At 35.3% G+C, this 19,479-nt stretch overlaps 1 protein-coding gene across 2 annotated transcripts; it reads left to right on the top strand.

Annotated features, from left to right (window-relative positions):
• The first annotated feature begins 213 nt into the window (after positions 1–213).
• On the top strand, positions 214–18,316 carry LOC130963019 (nuclear pore complex protein NUP214). 2 transcript variants are annotated; one of them, XM_057889172.1, is made up of 17 exons: positions 214–739; positions 822–1,030; positions 3,764–3,932; positions 4,227–4,373; positions 7,255–7,379; positions 8,080–8,192; positions 9,270–9,409; positions 9,982–10,147; positions 10,245–10,368; positions 10,467–11,234; positions 11,688–11,840; positions 12,851–12,908; positions 13,524–13,657; positions 13,729–13,853; positions 15,142–15,478; positions 15,819–16,014; positions 16,136–18,316. In XM_057889172.1, exons 1-17 carry the CDS (start codon positions 529–531, stop codon positions 18,127–18,129), a joined length of 5,169 nt encoding a protein of 1,722 aa, XP_057745155.1. In that variant the 5' UTR covers positions 214–528; the 3' UTR covers positions 18,130–18,316. The 2 variants fall into 2 exon arrangements, with proteins under 2 accessions (XP_057745155.1, XP_057745160.1); XM_057889177.1 differs by having other exon boundaries at positions 16,139–18,316.
• The last annotated feature ends 1,163 nt before the right edge of the window (positions 18,317–19,479 follow it).

Below are 19,479 nucleotides of genomic sequence, written 5' to 3' on the forward strand. Positions count from 1 at the left end.
GATTTGTTTTTACATCGATTCATGGTTCGACCGGTCGGTTCAGAATGGTTTTTAGAACCTTGTGTCTAGCCGAAGAAAAAGATAAGGGTCAATTAGTCATTTTTTATTTGTGAGGGCAGCTTGTCCATAATGGAAAAAGTCAGGCCGAAAAGAGGCGTCACTCGTTAAAAAGAAACATCCCGCTAACAAGTAATAACACAGCATCTCGACGCTCCTCTCCCCGTCCTCCACTAAACTCACCTCCTCTTTGCCCTACTCAGCAGTCTGCACCGCCGCATCGCCACCCAGTATCACCCACCAGCCGTCAACCCAACCCTCCCATTACGACCTCCTCCAGCGAAGCTTCTCGTCGATAGCTTCGTTCCTCCTGACTCTGCCGCTCTGCTTTGCCATCTCTTCCCTTCCTTCTACTTCGCCACTCTAAACAGCTACTTCTCGTTGCGGCGGCAAACTTGGGCGCACTCGCTTCCGCTTATTAACTACCTAACCGTACATTAGGCATTGTTAACAGTGTACATATCAGACACTATGGGCACTTCCGATCCACCAATCAAAGTCGACCTAGAAGACGAGCTCGAAGGCGAGCTAGTTGGTACCAAGGATTACTTCTTTTCCAAGATAGGCGAGTCCGTACCGTTGAAGCCCGATGAAGACTCCAACTACGACCCTGAATCCCTTCCTTCTCAGCCTCTTGCAGTCTCCGAACGCTTCCGTCTCGTTTTCGTCGCTCATTCTTCGGGTAAATATCCTAGTTTACTTCATTTCTGGTAATGTTTTTGGTCCTCACTGTTGTTAATTTAGGTTTTTATTTTTATTTTTAGGGTTCTTTGTTGTAAGGACGAAGGACGTTATTGATTCGGCAAACGAATTTAAAGAGAAGGGGAGTGGTTCTCTTGTACAACAGCTGAGTCTCGTTGATGTCTCTATTGGTAGGGTTCACTGTTTGGCTCTTTCCACGGATAACTCAACTTTGGCAGCTTCGGTCTCCGGCGACATACGGTTTTACTCTGTACCTAATTTCTTGAATAAGGTATTTTTTTCCCCATCATTTTGTTGTTGTTATCATTATGCTAAATGTTGATGTATTTGGATGCCTACTTTTATCTTTTTCTGTATCCAGAACTACTTTATACCTAGCTATGCCAGAGTGTGAAAACACTACTTTTTCTTATTTATTTGTTTAAGCATTCTAGTTTTGTTGGGGGAAGTGCCCAAATGGCTTTGTAGGTTCCTGAAACCCAAATATTTGATTGGTCTCTAATATGCTATTACCAAAAAATTGAAACTTGAAAATTTTTGGACGAGAGGTTTGGGAAATGAAGAAATGCTAGACATACAACTAGCATTTCCCCATAAAAGATCCCCCCAAAGTGTGACATAAGCTTTAGTATTATCTATCGAGTTGGACTGGACCTGAGGAAGGTTTTGCTAAGTTAAATTGTGATGGGAGTGTCTTTATGGATGAGAACTGTGCTGGCTTTGGCTGTGTGTTGCGGAATAGCTCTGGCAACTGGGTTTTTGGGTGCTGTGGTCCTGTTTTCGGCAACGGGGTTTTGCGAGCTGAGCTTTGGGCAGTTTGAAGAGGTCTATACATGGCTTACCAGCAAATGATGACAGCTATTGTGTGTGAGACTGACTCTGCAGATGCTTTCTATCCAGAAAACCACTGGAAAATCCCGCAAGAGCATGAGGAGAGGGATTTGATCCAGCAGATTTTTTATCTGAAGTTGAAAGCTAATTGGATGATTCAGTTCTCTCTCATTCAGCGGGATGCTAATTGAGTTGCAGATGTGATGGCCAAGTTGGGAGCGCAGAATGATGGAATTGCAGTAGATTGATTAATCCACCTATGGAAGTCGAGCCAATTCTTGCTCAAGAGATGGGTTAGGGTTTTGTATCCCTGCCCTGCTGTTTTCTTTCGTTCCTTTGTCTTTGTTTTTATTTTTCTTCTTTTTTTTAAGTCACACATCAACAAAAAATATCCATCTTTACAACTCCCCTATCTCTTCTTGATATGTTGTTTTTGCTGAGACTTCTCCATTGTCATCATAATGCATTTCATTTGATATTCTGTTCCTCTGGCAAGCTTGTAATGCATTCTCTAATTTTTGGTGCCTGAAGTTTTTAATATATTCTGAACAACTCTGGCTTTTGCATGATCATTGTTAGTAGCTTGCAGTTTGTTGGAACAGTCATTAGGATATTGTATCACCTTATTGTATATTTTAGTAAAGATTAAATTAAGTGCAATAGCTAATCAATGAGGAATTGTAGAAATAGTCAATAGCAATGTATTAAAAACTACAGTTGACTAATATTCTACTATTGTTATGATGACCCCAGACCCCGTCTCATCTTGAGGCTAGTTAAGCTCTCAGATTATTGAAAGAAAGACATACAGACCTTGTATTTCCACTCTGGCATTTAATAGAGTTAATTAATGATGTGCTGTTGTTGCAGGCTTTTTATCCTCTTAGTATTATTATTTATTATTTTGAGTTTTTCTTTGATGATACTTTATTTTCTAGTGTGCTCTTTGCATTTGTCCTACAAGAATTTCTTTTGCTATAGGAACAAGGCTCTTCTTATGTGTGTATAACATCTATTGATTGCTTAGAATATGTTTCTCACATGTTCTTACATCATTACATACTTTTGTTTCTTTATAAGCACATCTTATGTGGAATTTATGGCGAGTGTCGCGTGTTTTAGGTTACTTGAGCAGTTTGCATGATTTATTTTTCATGTTTTTTAATAGAATTGAGGAGGCCAAATTTTGCATTGAATATACATTTGGTTGCAGCTGAACGCTCGTTTTGATAAGGTTTCTTTAGCACATTGCTTGAAATGGGATACAATTATGCTTTCTGTATATATTTATAACACGGTTTCATTTATTTAGACAGGGGTTCAATATCACATAGGATGGCATGGGAAGCTTTCTTAGTTTATCAAGATGATTTATGCTTTCCATTTTTTTTGGCTCTTTGCTTAGGCGGATACTTTATCCTCTTTAATATGTATTTAATCTCCACCTTAATAAGCTCCTTTCTTTTTTCTAGAACAGAACCCCCACCCCCCAAAAAAAGAAAACAAACAAAAAAAAAACTGCACCAAAACCTAAAGCAATTCTGACAATGGCATTTACGGCAACAAATCCTTTTGGTGATGCCATTGGTAAGGGGATCCTTTGGTAATCCAAGAATCACTTTTGCTCCCTTCCTAATTAGTCATCTCTTCCCTTAGAATGTTGGCACTTCCAAGAATCCCTTTTATAGATTTCTTTTAAATAGGTATTATTTTGTGTCCTTCAGTTGACACCACTCAATCTCTAGGTTTGTAACATTTCTCCTTGATCTCTCCTTAGCATCCACCCTCAACCAGAAACATTAGCAACTGGTTTAGCTATCTCCTAGTGTGACTTCGCAGTCCCTAGAAAATTTTTCTCTCTTAACACTTGATTTATTATTAGACTAGGATCATGTCCAGCCTGAAGTCTCATGTACTCTCTCAGTCTCTTGTTGGTTGAAAGATTATCCCTATCCCTAGAAAAAATAGCTTACACAAGAATTTGCTAGATGCTAACACTACTGCCTGAGTGTTTTGGTTTAGCTTTTTGATGGGGTTTCTGTAGTAGAAATGTTAGTTTGGGACATTGGCTACTTTTGCTCTTTCAAAGTTTCCTTATTCTTAGTGTTTGTCCTGTTTATGATTTTTTAATTTGTAATGACAATCTGTTTTTTATTGTATCATCATTAACCAGGAAGTGAAGCAGTCTTTTTCCTGTTCACTCAATGATTCGGCTACCGTCAAGGACATGCGATGGATAACAACATCAGAAAATTCATTTGTTGTGCTTTCAAATACGGGAGTGCTATATTATGGAGAGGTTAATTCTCCCCTTAAATGTGTGATGGACTCTGTTGAAGCTGGTATGATACTATCATTATTCTGCTCTACTTTATTTGCCACCTTATTATCAATATTTGCTATTTGGTGTTTATTGATTTGATGGGTGAAATTCCAGTGCTAGACAGTATGAGTTAATTTTAATTTCAGTCTGCTACATTATTTGCTTCACTACCATAGTTTCAGTTATTATTTTAGTTGTTATCTGGTTGTTGGGGAATCTTCATTGCAAAGATTCTTCACTCTCTTCCGTTTGGTTCATGGCATACTTATTTTCATGTCTAATCTAATTACTTGTTCTAATTTATTTCTTCAAGTTGATTGGGGCATAAAAGGGAACTTTATTGCTGTGGCAAGGAGGAATGTTCTAAGTATTTTATCGGTTAAGTTTGAAGAATGGATTTCAATTTCGTTATCTTTCAAATCCTGGATTGGTGATTCTGACCTGAATTGTAGCATAAAAGGTTTGCATTCTCCTCTTCATCTCTCTATTTTTAATACACTAAGATATTGTATATGTGTATGTGCTCATGTTGGCTATTGACTTTCAATATTTAAATTGTTGACAAATATATTAACAATGATTCGATCAAAAGGACAATATCCCAAAGCTATTAAACGAATATGATTAGAAAAAATAAGTCACTACTCTTTCATACATGCTCTCTGAGCTTGAGATCAAGATTTAATATATATTTATAGTTTTTAGGCAATCAAGCATAACAAAAAGCAGCAGAATCTAGCTGCTGATTCAATCTTTTATTATGGTAAAACATATTAGTTTTGGATGATTCTCATTATACATAAATCCGTCCAGTTTTTTATTCTATTTTTTTTTTCTCATTATACAAGGTTTCAATCATAAGGACAGTATGTCAAAGCCATTAAATCAATTGGAATTATAAGTCACTAGTCTATTTCTTACTTCCTCAGAGATCAAGATTAATATATATTTACAGTTTTAGGCAATCAAGCATAATAAAAAGTAGCGGCAGTGAGGGAATTAAAATCTAGCTGCTGAATGCTGATTCAATCTTTTATTAATGGTAGCCTTCGATCAAGATGTTCTCGCATTTCCCATTTGGGCAATTATGGTAGTCCCCCCCTTCTACCCAATGGCCAGCTCCCTCTGCTTCACCTCCCCTGGTATTGTATGGGCCGCACTTGACACTTTCCAAGATGGCCTATACAACCTTCCTTCTTTCTCCCACGTAGTTTGTTGGTCAAACCAGGGATTCTTTTTCGGCCTTCGGGGTCAACCCGGTGGATTCTATGAAGGCGCGGTGTGACCAGGCCATCATAAGAAAATACAGCGGGGAAACATATTGGTTTTAGACTTATACATGTAAATACCTCCAGTTTTTTATTCTAATCTTTTCCCTGTTTTCCATGTTGCTTTAAGTTTGGAATGCCTTAGGAGGAAAAGACGTCAATTGGTTTAACCACACTTTTCAATGAAATTTTAATATACAAGATGCCAAACGAGTGGAGTAAGAACATTTTGGTCTCTAGGGGATATATAAAATTGTGGAAATTGCAGAGGGATCAAACTCATGACTTATGAGTCGTACCATGAAGTTATGGGTGAGAGTGATAGAACGGAGGTTGAGACAGGAGACAAAGGTCTAGGAAAACCAGTTTGATTTTATGCCAGGTAGATCCACCATAGAAGTTATATACTTGCTAAGGAAAATGATGGAGAGACACCGGAGTAATTAAAAAAAAATCTACATATGGTGTTTATTGATTTGAAAAAAACATAAAATAAGATACTAAGACAAGCCCTATGGAAGGTTTTGGAAAAGAAGAATGTAAGGATTGCATATATTCGTGTAACTAAGGATATGTATGATGGGGTTACAATTAGTGTGAAGACTCAATTTGGTGTAACAGAGGATTTTCCCATTGGTGTAGGATTGCATCAAGGTTCAACTCTAAGTCCATATATTTTAACATTAGTTTTGGAAGTGCTTATTGAGCATATTCAGGAACTCGTGCCATGGTGCATGTTTTTTGCCTATGATGTCGTCCTTATGGGAGAATCATGACAAGATTTAAATCAGAAGCTAGATTTATAGAGAGAAGCTTTCGTGGTGTGTGGTTTGCGCATAAGCCGCGATAAGACGAATTATATGGAATGTAAGTTTGGTCGAGAGGGGGAAACACTAACATAGAAGTAAAATTTGGAGATAGCATTCTACAACAAGTTAAACATTTTAAGTATCTTGGGGGTATCAGACAAAATAATGCAGAAATTAGGAAGTACAACATAGGAATCAAGCTGGTTGGTCAAAGTACGTCTGATTTTATATCCGACAAAAAGATACCATTAAAACTTAATGACAAATTTTATCGCATTGCCATTAGACTGAACTATATTATATGGAACAACGTGTTGGACCACAAAAAGTGAGCAGGAACATAAATTGAGTGTGACAGAGGTAAGGATGCTAAGATGGATGAGTTGCCATACACGTATAGACAAAATAAGGAACGCAAATATAAGATAATGTTGGAGTAGCTCCTATAGAAAAGATGGTAGAATCTCGTCTTAGGTGGTTTCGATATGTGGGAAGAATATCAGCAAAACATCTTGTTAGGAAAATGGATCAGATAGAATATAGACAGGTGGCGAAAAGTAGAGTAAGATCCAAGAAAACCATACACGTGGTGGTCAAAGGGGATCTATGTGTAACCGGTCTCACTACAAACATGATACGTAATAGGACGTAATGACATCGTTTGATTCATGTAGCTGACCCCACCTAGTGGGATAATGTTTTGTTGTTGGTTTGACGTGAATAGAAAAATATTTTAGAGGGTAAAGTATTTTTTGTCCCTGAAGTTTTGCAAAAGTTTCAAAAATACTACTAAGTTTTATTTTTTCAATTTTGTCCCAGAAGTTTTCGATATGCATCAAATATATTCCTGGCCGCTAATTTTTCAAAAAATTTAGGACCAATTCAATAATAATTTCATAAGAACAACCTTCAACACAAGCAAATCAAGCATAATTTTCATACATTTTTGTTGGATTGGTCTTAAATTTTTTGAAAATTTAGCTATCGGGGATATATTTGATGCAAATCGAAAACTTTTGGGATAAAATAAAACTTCAGGGTATTTTTGAAACTTTTGCTAAACTTCAAGAACACAAAATATACTTTATCCTATTTTTAGAAGTAATTAAAAAGTTGGTATTACACTATTAGGAAGTGTCAATAAGAAATGCACTTCCCCATTTTATTTTTTGCTTGGATTTTGGTGTTGAAAATTCAATACATGGTGCTGTTTCTTTGCTATGCAGAACGTCTAACATAAAGTCTTTTCTTTGAGATGTACCAGTGGATTCTGTCAAGTGTGTTCGATCTGATTCCATTATAATTGGATGCTTGCAATTTACTGAAGATGGCAAGGAGGAGAATTATCTTCTCCAAGTTATTAGAAGTAGAAATGGTGAAATTAGGGCTGTAAGTGTAAAATTCTTGCATTTGCTTTTTGGTATCATGCATTTATTACCTATTCATGTCTATACCTCACCATATGTATTAAATTTACATTTGCTGGATCTTGAGAATGATTGCATGCTTTCACTAAAAGTGAATTTGTTTATAATATTGCTTGGTTATTGGTAAAATAAATATTTGCACTTTAGCATTCTTTCATGATAATGTATCTAGACCTCTTTTTTTTTAGCTATTACCTATTAGTAAATTTTTTGCTGGACATGCATTTGTTTGCCCTTGCTCAACAGCTTAAATGAATTGATTCTTTGGCTGGGAACTGAATTTGGTTGATCATTTATCAAATGATCAAGAGAGTGATTCTCCTTCAAATCTCAAATTATACATCTTAAACTAGTACCTAATGTCACTATAATTAGTTTTCCATGATGGAAATATCTTCAGTTGTAGTTGTACTCAACTAATATTTTTTAATATTAAAACTTGCTTTTAGCCCCGTGTGTTTATGGATTTGGTTTTAGTCCCTATACTAACTACTAAATGGATTTTGATGTGAATTCCTATACTGGTACTCCTTTAGTTGTTAGTCCCTAACTGGTTATGCAATAAAAATAAAAATGCATTCGTATGGATGCTGTAATAACCAAAGGAACTTGCATTTGATTTTACATGCAGCATTAAACATTTTTTTTCTTTTTTCTTTCAGGGTTGTTCTGAATTTGTTGTCCAATCTTTCTCTGATATCTACCTAGGACTTATTGATGACATTGTACCATTTGGAAGTGGACCCTACCTTTTATTGGTGTACCTAGAACAATGGTAATTGTTTTGCATTTCATGGCTTGACACTCCGTTCACCCCTTATTTCCCTCGTTTTGAATACATGTTAAAGCTTCATAACATGAAAGCTCTTTATTGCTTTTACTATTTGGTTTTTAAGCATGCATAAGATTTATGTATGTTGTCATCCTGACATTATAGATATCTCAAGATATAATAAGAAGCTTCATTTTGCTTTAGCCTACATTGGCTAAAACCAAATCTAGGTCTATTTTTGAACACAGTTCCAACTGTTACAAAATAAAATAAGAATTTTATTTGTTGCCTGATCTAGGTTTATTGGACTTGATATTCTGCTTTGAAAATAGATTCCTTGTTGTCTTTAACATTTTTCTGCAGAATTATGAGTGTTTATAAACATTTCTTTTTGTAACAAGAATTTTTTTATTTTACCATAAAATATATAAATTAACATTCTAATTAATAGTTGACAAAATACAAAGGTACAACATTGACTAATTTATAAGTACAATTTTTCTTATTATAATTATAATTTCAAAATTAAATTATACATATAAATATATCAACATGTTATAATGTCAAAATAACAGATTTTCTGACAAGCATGTTTTTTTTTGATAGAATTAGACACTTAGCATCTAGTTGGTGTAGGTCATGATATTTATGGGGACTTCCCTCTTGAACATGTTGAGAGATTGGAAACCTATGCTTTATACATAAATCTTTTGTTTTTTGCTTTTCATTTTATAAGAGATCCCTTATCCCCCAATTTGTATTATCCTTGTCGTCATAATGAAATTCTTTTTTTTTTCACACAAAAAAATGTCACATTTGAAAATAGATGAATTGTAGCTTATTTCAATGTTGTAAAGAAGTGGTGAAGACTGAAGAGTATCCTTTAGAAATAAAGGAGGCGAGTGAAACATAATAATGCTTTCTATAAAGGGATAAAGTTATATTTTACTCTTGATTAAAACTTATTTGATGGTCATCAATATCATGCCTTGAATGATAGTTTATTTATATGAAGAATTATATTGGAAATGAACTTGATTTTTTCTAATTTTTAATTTTTTACTTTTTGAATAACTATAGCGAGCTTGCAATCCATGGCAACAAGAAGAATACGGATCAGCACATTATGTTAGTAGGTTGGTCAGTGGATGATTATAAGAATGAAGCTGTGCTTGTTGATATTGAAAGGGATAATTGTGTTCCAAGAATTGAGCTTCAGGGTACTTCCAAACTCATTTCTTTTTATGGTACCTCTTTTGTTTCCATCAGAAAAGGCAAATATCAATTAATGGAAATACATATTCTTATGCCTTTTTTTTTGGTTTCTTTTTTCCCCAACGAAAGTAGAAAGTCATTTTTACATAAATAGAATCAAGCAAATTTAGTGACCTCTGTATCGTGAGTTCTTGAGATAATGGAAGTTCCTAAGGAGGCGTCTTTAGGGGAAAATATTTGATAGACTAAGGAGTTAATGGAAAAGATGGCGAAACTTTTGTGTAACTTTGTGAGATCCAAACTCAGCCATAATAATCCAGGAAAAGTTGTCTGTTGGGCTTTTATTTCATCGAGACAGTTGCATCCAAAAGTTGAAGAGAGGATAGGCTTCCTGAAATCCAGTTTCTCCATATCTATTCAGGATTGTAGAAAACCCCTAAAAACGCAATCATATGCTTTCTTGACCCCCCCTCTCTCTCTCTTTCGCACGTGCACACAACACAAATGAAAAGTTCTATATTTACTTGGTGAGTATAAATTATATTTTATGGAAGTCCTAATGCACTTTCGTTTTCAGAAAATGGTGATGATAATTTGCTCTTGGGTCTATGTATTGATAAGGCATCAATATATCAGAAAGTGGGAGTTGAAATTGGTGTGGAGGGAAGGAAAGAGCTCTCACCACATTGTGTTCTCATATGTCTTACATTAGATGGAAAACTTGTTTTGTTCCATGTTGCTAGGTATGTTATTTGAAGTATGTTTTCTATTTTGTCAGCTGTATAGATTTTTCTCCACATGCAATTTTCAAATAAAATGTTGAGAAGGAATTGTTTTTAGTCTTGCAGGCCGTGAAGTTTCAGCTGATGTTCCTGCTGTCATTGAGGGAGATGCTTCTTTGAAGCTACCTGTGGAGGATCCTTCCACTGTTGCTCATGGATTTCAGAAAGAGGAATCAGATCAGGTGTTTTTGGTCTTCAACTTTTGGATATGAAACAGAAGAGTTATTGCATTGACTGTTGGGTCTCAGTTAATGACAATTTTGATAATAATTATGTGCAGGCTTATGAAGCAAGTGAGAATCAGAAATCCAAGGCTATTGCCAATTCTAAGCAAGTGGCAAAAACTGAACATTTTGTTAAGCACCCAGAGGTGGAGTCACTGTCAAATTTGAAGTCTAATATTAAGCAAACAGTTCAAAATGTAGTTCATCTGAACCATGCCACTGATAGTAATAGTGCATCTACCTTTGAGCAACGGGCAAACTTAGATCAAAATCCTGCAGCACTTGGATCAAATATTGGCTCTTTTATGACAAACACTCATTCTGCTACTCCTGTTTTGTCACATAATAACACTTCACAGAAAACTACTGTGATGTCTAAGGTTCCATGGAATACAAACAGTCCATGGGACTCACAGAGACCTTCTCATCATTCACCTAGTGAAACATCTTCAATTCCAAAAGGATCTGACTTCTCCTCATTTTCAACGTCAAGCCCTATTGGTGGTGTGGGTTACCAAAGTCAAATATATACTAAGGGCAGTACAAATGTTCACAGTACCAAAGTTCCTGGAAGCATCGATCAAAAACCCTCTCTTGTACAGGACAATTCTGCCGTTAGGCCTATTCAAAGTACAGAACAAGTTACTACAATAAGATCCGCAAATACACAACCAGTCTCAGCATTTTCCTCACATTTGTCTTTGAATGGAAATGCAACAGCTGGCAAGTCTTCTACTCGGAAATTTCATCCTTCTAATGAGCAGCATGGAACTTCATCAATACTTGGGATCTCAAACTCTGATTTATCAAAGCCGTTTAGCAATGTATTATTTCTGAAAATGTTTCATAGTTTCATATTTGACAGGGTAGTACTGATGAGAGTATGTTAAGGCCTGTTTCATTTTTGTTTTTTTGTTTTCTTTCTTGTTTTCATGTTTGATGTTTTTATTTTCAGAATTTTCCGAAGAAAAATGTGAACACTTTAGAGGATTATATGTTTTCACTATATCTAAGTTTTTTCTTCATAAAATTCTGAAAAAGAAAACTGAAAGATGAAAATAGGAAGCAAAGTGGAAACGAGAGGCCCTTAATTGCTCTTTCCATCTTGCCACTTGTGCCAAAAGAAGAATCTAGACTGAGTTCCATATTTTTCTTCCTCTGCTATTAGTTTACTTTATTATTAGATGAGTAGAAAGGATTTAGAAGGAGAAAAGACAGGAACTCTTATGCAATTCTGTTCCATGTTTTAATTTTTCTCTTTTTATTCTTTTCTCTAGATCAATGAGATGACAAAAGAACTGGATCTGCTGTTGAGGTCGATAGAAGAGGCTGGTGGATTTAAAGATGCTTGCACTAAGTCACTAAAAAGTTCAATTGAAGCAGTGGAGCAAGGCATGGAGACCTTATCTAGAAATTGCAAATTTTGGACGGTGATATTTCTTTCCTTTCTATTTTTTTTCACCTTTCCTGTTACAATAACATCTTTTCCATGACATCTCTTGTTGTGGATAATATAATGTTTAATTTTTTACTTGTATTATGGTATTGACTTAATACAGATTATTTTTTAAAGTGCTGTAGAGATCCTGATTATATACCACAGCAATATTACAATAATAAAACCTCTTCCCACTTGATGGGGTTATTAATAATTTTTAATTGTGTTTATTTGATCTTTCTACAGTCATGTATATTTTTAGGCTAGATCAGTTGGTCCTTGATCCTGTTTTTGTCTTCAAAATTCAACAAATAGATGACTTAAAACATTGTACACGATGGAACTATTCTATAAATTGTACTATACTATGAAACTCAGGCTTTAATCTAATACATTGGTTACAATGGAAATATTGTGAATATTAATTCTACGTCATTAAATTTTGTATGTTATTGAAAACTTAAACAAAAAGGGATGGGTTGGTGCTTGTATCACATTCGTGGCAAGAATTTCAACTCTGCCATAAATATGAGCGCAGTCTCTTTCTTCAAGCTAAATTGGTAGTCCTAAATTCACAATCCACAGTGGGAGCAATAATTTCCTAATGGAAAATCTAGCTACTAAGATATATCTCAACTCCAAAATCAGAGAGAGGGTCACTGATGGTATCTTCAAGTTTGCCCTCTCTCTTAAGTCTTGATCTTTATGAATATCTCAACAATTGCTTTACTTATATTAAACACATACATGAAGCAGTTGTTGAGATATTCATAAACATCAAGACTCAAGAAGCTCTAGAAATGACTAGACTGGACTTTAGGGAAGCTTAGCATAAATAACCCGTTTCTTTTCACTATTGGGGTTTTATTTTGATGTTTTTTATATTCATTAGGTATTCCCTTGCTCTTTTTCTGTTCTGTTCTTGTTGGTGCTGTTTCTTTTTTATTTCGTTCATATTTTTTGAGGTGGCTCATTTTCAAATGTCTGTGCTTCACTATGCAGTGCCAAATGGAAGAACATGTTGAGGAGGTTCATTATCTACTTAATAAAACCATACAAGGTGATGTTTACATGCAGATGCGTATTGTATTTTTCCCTTTCATCTGTTTTTATTTGTCCTTTTTGTATTTACTTTTTTATGTATAACAGTAAAGAGTGTATCAATGGTGCAGTTATAGGATTTCAAGAGTAATGTAAAGAAGTCATCTTACATGCTTTTTATTTAAAAAAAATAATAAAATTTTAATGGAGATCAATATGTTGTCTCCAAATGAATTAAGGGAGGTATGCGTCGTTTTAAACTAGAGGGAGTAAAGTGTAATCAATATATCTCAAGATGGGGTAATTGTAATTTGCCATTGATTCCTTGAATATATCAGGTTGTTCAAGGCTTTAAGTTGGTAGTAGTCAGGGAGAGAAATAAGCAATAGGGTAATCAGATATTGATATTAGTGATGTATTGCAAAAGGCAAAACACAGGTCCAATTCATTATAGCATTAGTTACTATATTCACCATAATGAAACAATTAAACAAGTGATAAATAACATTAGTTAGAAAGATAAGTACTATATTCTCCGACAATGATATTTGGATATTCTAACACATCTAGTCTTTCCTTTTCATTAAAAACCTGTTATTCTTTTTACTTAAATGGTTATCTTGTTGGATGACAGTTGTGGCACGAAAAATATACATGGAAGGCATATATAAACAAGCTGCTGATAGCCGATATTGGGACCTCTGGAATCGCCAAAAGCTGAATTCAGAACTAGAGCTAAAGCGACAACATATTTTGACTCTGAATCAGGTATTGGTGATATTTTTCCAATAAGGGATTCATGATGCCTAGCATTTAACAATTTTGTGCAATTGTTTCAGGATTTGACATATCAATTAATTGAACTGGAGAGGCACTTCAATGGCCTTGAACTGAACAAGTTCAGTCAATATGGTGGCCGTAATATAGATCATGGAGCTTGTCAAAATAGATATGGACCTCCTAGGTATGATAATTTGTAGCCACTATTAGAGCTTACATTATACTTAATCCACTTAACAGGTATACACAACTTCAATTGTAGATATGTTGGTTTTCTTCTGTATCCATTTCCTCATTTTCCTTAGGTATTTTGTAGTACAATTCCTTTATATACAGATAAGCTTAGATATCAAGTAAACTCCTGCCTGCTTCACATTCTGCATGACTGCATGTCTCATCTGTCTTTTTAGTCTCCTTGCGCATGTGTCTGCTCTAACTGTGTTCCTCATGTGGATTCAGGCTTGGTTTGGTAAAGTTTTTCGGAGAGGAGCTTGTGCTTTTCAAAAGCACAAGCACCTCGTTTTGTGTTTGGTAAATTAAAAGCTCACGTGCTTATGTTTGTAGCTTTTAAAAGCTAGGGATGTGTTAAGTATCTAAGGAAAGTGGGAAACCACACCTTACGGTCTATCAGTATTCGGTATTCACCTTAATCCAGCCTATAGGTAGCCCTTTCTATGGCGATACCATTGTTAAGTATCTAAGGAAAGTGGGAAACCACACCTTAAAAGCTAGCTGTTAAAGGGGAAGAACCACTCTCCTTATATACAACATCAAGCATCCCATACTACTCGAAGTGGGACTTTGAGCACCCCATAATTACCAAATCCCTAATAGGATGCTTTTGAAAGCACCTAAGGGGAAGCTTTTTAAAGTTGGCTTGTACTTATCAAAATTAAAATATCTAATATAACCCTATAAAATAATAAATATCCAAAATTTTCCTTATTAATTATTAGTACAAAAAGAGTAATTATTCTTTATTATATCTATGTCTATTATGGTCCTTTTTACTTTTAAAAGTTATTTTACTAAACGCAATTATGGTGCTTGTGCTTATCGAAAGCCATTTTTAGTTTGATTTTACCAAACGCAGGTACAGAGCTTTTAAAAAGCTGGCTTTTGAAAGACAGCTTTCATAAGCAACTTTTAAAAAGTAAAAGTTTTACCAAACCAAGCCTCAGAGTGGTCAAAGAGGGTTACTGGCTTACTGCATTTGTGTATCTTGGTGGTTGTTGGGGGGTCTATTTTGTTGTTGGTAGAGTCTATTTTGGTCTTATTTTTGTAAATCTAACACACTGATTATTCTTCTCTCTCTATGCTAAGTATTGATTTACTAGTAGATAAATAAACAAATAAACTGGGTATGATGAATAATAAACTATATGGATAGGTATAAATGCTATAGACTTTGACCTTTTCTGTGTTTTGTTTTACTAAATTATAATTCCCTTTTTTTTCTCTCCTCTTTGCAGACACATTCAGTCAATGCATAGTCTACATAATGCAATTAGTTCACAACTTGTAGCTGCTGAGAATCTCTCTGAATGTCTTTTTAAACAAATGACAACATTGAGTTTAAGCTCTCTACCTAAGGAACAAAAGAATGTGAGAGAGTTATTTGAAACAATAGGAATTTCGTTTGACAATTCCTTTGGCTCTCCAGCCATGAAAGATGTGAGGACCCCTTTAGCTAAGCAGCTTGTCTCTGGTTCGACTTCTAAGAAAGATCAATTTAAAAGAATTCAAACCAGTGCTATGAAGAGTTGTGAACCAGAAACGGCTAGGAGGAGGAGAGACTCACTTGACCAGGTATTAGTCAGTTACTGGTTGGTTCAGTTTTATCATACATCTATGCCACACAATTAAGCAAGCAGATTGGTTAATGCTGCTCAGTTAATTGCTGTGGGTAAAGATTTGATTTTACTTTTTATCTCGCACTGCTGAAATTCTTGATGGAAAAAAGAATTTCTACTAAAAGGAAAGACACATGTAAAACAAGCAACAAAAGTCTAAAATTTTAAAATTAGTGTTGGATGCAGAATTTTCCGTGTCTTTCTTTTTTTGGATGGGATCTATATGATAGAATGTTCTGATGGATATATTGCATTTATTAATGGTTATGATGTGGGTTTTAACAACTTGGGTGCAGAGTTGGGCCTCCTTTGAACCACCTAAAACCACAATCAAAAGGATGCTGTTAAAAGAACCGCAGAAACCAAACCGGAATGGATCATTCTCTTCATTGAAGAAAGAAAAGATTCAAACTTCTATGATGACAGAATCTGCTTCTCAAAAATCAGATGTGGGAACACCTTCAATTGCTTTCCCTGCAACTAAAATGAAAGGTGAATTGAGATTAATTGTTTATCCTTTTTTTTCCCTCTAGGTATTCGATTAATAGTTAATCTGACATACTATTCATCATGCTGTCTGACTTTGGTCTTTCTCTACAAAATACACATACAGCAGGAATTCTGGATTCCCCCGTTGAACTCAAACAGGGTTCAGAGCAGGCATTTAAATGGACTGGTAGCCTCCAAGCACCCACACAAGTTTCAGAGTCCAAACCCCGTGTTTTACAAAATATCACTTCAGCAGTTCCCTCTTGGCCTGTATCACAATCGCCAGCTGCAATGATGCCTGGTAGTTACACAGAAACCAAAAATGTTGCTTCCGAAAAATCGGATGTTCCAAGAGTTAATTTATTCTCCAACAGTGATAATACATCAATACTGAATTCGAAAACACCTCAAAAATCCTCTATTCTTTCCTTTTCTAACACAGAAAAACCTTCATTCCTAATTAAATCTACTGAAATGCCAAGTACAATGAGTAAAATAACAATGGCTACTAGTGCTACAATGGGAAACAAACTTTCAAGTGCATTTACTTCTGAATCCTGGAAAAAAGACGACTCTTCATCCTTGGAGTCACATTCATCTGCTATATCAGCACCATCAACCTTCCTTGGAAAGATTACTGAGTTCAATTTTACTAAAAGCCGACCCAATGAAAATATTTCTGAACTGCCTACATCTGGTTCATGTGAATCTCCGTCACCTCCAATTATTAAACCATTATCAGCTTCGCTATTGTCATCTTCCATCTCATCTGCAGCAGTGTCTCCAGCTCCAGTGTCAGTGCCATTAAGCAGACTTTTGGCTAGTTCAGACACCAGCATAAACTCTAATAGCACTATGTCAACTACTTCAGCAAGAGCTTCTGTCTTATCTGATCAGGGCCTTAAACATGCAGTGTTCTCTTCAACTACTACGTCTGGCTTGAATTCAACCTCAGAGTCACTTAAGTCAGAGATTCGGCCAGCTTCTGTGTCTAATTTAAATACAGATTTAGATGCTGCTGCAGAGATGACCCCTCAGCTGAGTGAACCTCAAACACGTGAGTCTGAATTGAAGGATGGACCTTCTGGAAATCTCACTCCTACTGGTGAGGAGTCTTCGGGAAATGTTGCAAGTTCTGGACCCAATGTAGTCCCAGTTTCTCTACCAGAGCAGCCATCATCCAATGGATCTATGCAGCTTTCGACTTCTTTCCTTACATCTGCTAATGTTCCGAGTAGCAAAAATGGGGGTATGGATTCTGGTCTTTCATATGAGGATGAGATGGATGAAGAAGCTCCTGAGACTGGTAACACGACTGAACTGAATTTTGGGAGCCTCGGTGGGTTTGGGACTAGTCCAATCCCTAATTCATCTGTGCCCAAACAAAACCCATTTGGAGGTTCCTTTGGTAATGTAGCAACAAGTTTGCCAAGCTCGTCATTTACATTCTCACCTCCTAGCGGGGAGTTGTTTCGACCTGCATCCTTTACATTCCCAAGTTCTCAGTCATCTACATCCGCCCAGTCGACAAACACAGGTGCATTCTCTGGTGGCTTTGGTGCTGGGGGAACTGGTCCAACACCAACTCCAAGTGCGTTTGGGCAGCCAGCACAAATTGGATCTGGCCAACAGGTTCTTGGATCAGTCCTTGGTACTTTCGGACAATCAAGACAGCTTGGTGGTGCTTTGCCTGGAAGTGGCTTTGCAGCTCCCGGTGGTTTTGGCGGATTTGCTGGAAGTAATTCCAATAGTGGTTTTCCAACTGCTGCCACCGGTGGAGGGTTTGCTGGTAGAGCATCGGCTGCTGGAGGTTTTGCTGGCATAACATCAACAGGTGCAGGATTTGGTGGCATAGCAGCGTCAAGTGGAGGCTTTGCTGGTGTTGCTTCCACAGGTGGTGGATTCTCTGGACTCACTTCTCCTGTTGGTGGATTTGCTGGTGCTGCTTCCTCTGGTGGCGGCTTTGGTGCTGCCTCATCAACTGGTGGATTTGCAGGAGCTGCTCCAGGAACTGGGGGTTTTGGGGCATTCAGCAACCAAGGAAGGGGTGGGTTTTCTCCTTTTGGTGCAGTCGGAGGCAGTAAACCACCAGAGCTGTTCACACAGATGAGAAAGTAGTATTAAACCGTTGAAAAATTTAGGCGCAGATGAGCAGAAAGTAGGATTTTATGTTTTTAACTGTCCAGTTCTCATGTATTTATATAAGAACAATGGAATAGCAGGGTTTGAATGTGTTTTCCTAGCTGCATAAAATATTCCCTTTGAAGTAAATAAATTACTGAAATAATATTACAAAATTCATATAGTTAATAATCTAAAATATAAGAATGGCAAATAGATTTTAAAAGATATAGAAATATGATAAAAATAATTAGATATTAGATATATATTTTCAAAAATATCGGGTTTTGATATGATTTTTTATAAATATAATTTAAAAAAATGAGGCGTTTTCTTAGAAAAACGGTAATTCTACGATTTGTGCGTTTTTGTTTTTGTTCATAAATGACCGAAAGATTTTAAAAAATGAAAAAAAAATTAATGATCAAATTTATCTCTGATTTAACTTATTCAAATAAGAATAAAATTTTACTATCAAATAAAATATTTAATCAAGTCTAATTAAGATATAACTGTTTTTAACATTATGCCTGCATGCACTCCTCTTCTTTAGAGAATGCAGTCTAAAGAGCAGGGAAAAAAAAAGAAAAACGCTAATTTTATGTCTTATATATATACATATTATATTTTCTAGGTTAATATTATTTAATGTAATGCTTGCTACACATTTAAGTTAATATTATTTAATTTAATGTTTGCTATATATTTAAGTTTTTTTGGTATTTTTTTGGTAATTAAGTTTGTTCAAATTCAATAAAAACTAGTTTTATTAGTGAGAGCATAAATACACGCTTTAACTATATTTTTATTCTTGTTAAGAAGATAAAATAAGAAGACTAAAGTATCGTTTTAAAACTGACTTTTGTAGGTTGTAAAACTCATATGCAGTTATTTTTATATAAAGTTGATAATTAATAATTATCGATTTTTTTATACCAAAGATAAGAGACTCGAACCCGCAACTTTTTAATTGAGTATAGAAAGATTATGTCATTTAAGCTATAACTCATTGGCTAATAATTATCTATTAGTAATATACTAAAACAGAATTCAACATATATAATTTCTAGATGTATTATTAGCTTTCTACTATTATGTCAGGTCATCTTTTAAATGACTAATCCACACAATTTGAACACAATCTTCTATCTTTGCATTATACCATAGAATTTTAAATGTATTTTTATCTTTTCTTAATAACCTATCTTTATATAATGTTATAGGATTCTTTTTGAAAAAACAATCATTTGTACTCAAGTACGTTGTCAATACTGACCAAAGTACCCATTAAACAAAAAAATTGATATTATACCCATAAAAAATAAATTTCATGTGACAAAAATATCA

This window comes from Arachis stenosperma, chromosome 1 (genome assembly GCF_014773155.1).
Source record: "Arachis stenosperma cultivar V10309 chromosome 1, arast.V10309.gnm1.PFL2, whole genome shotgun sequence".
Lineage (NCBI taxonomy): Eukaryota > Viridiplantae > Streptophyta > Magnoliopsida > Fabales > Fabaceae > Arachis > Arachis stenosperma.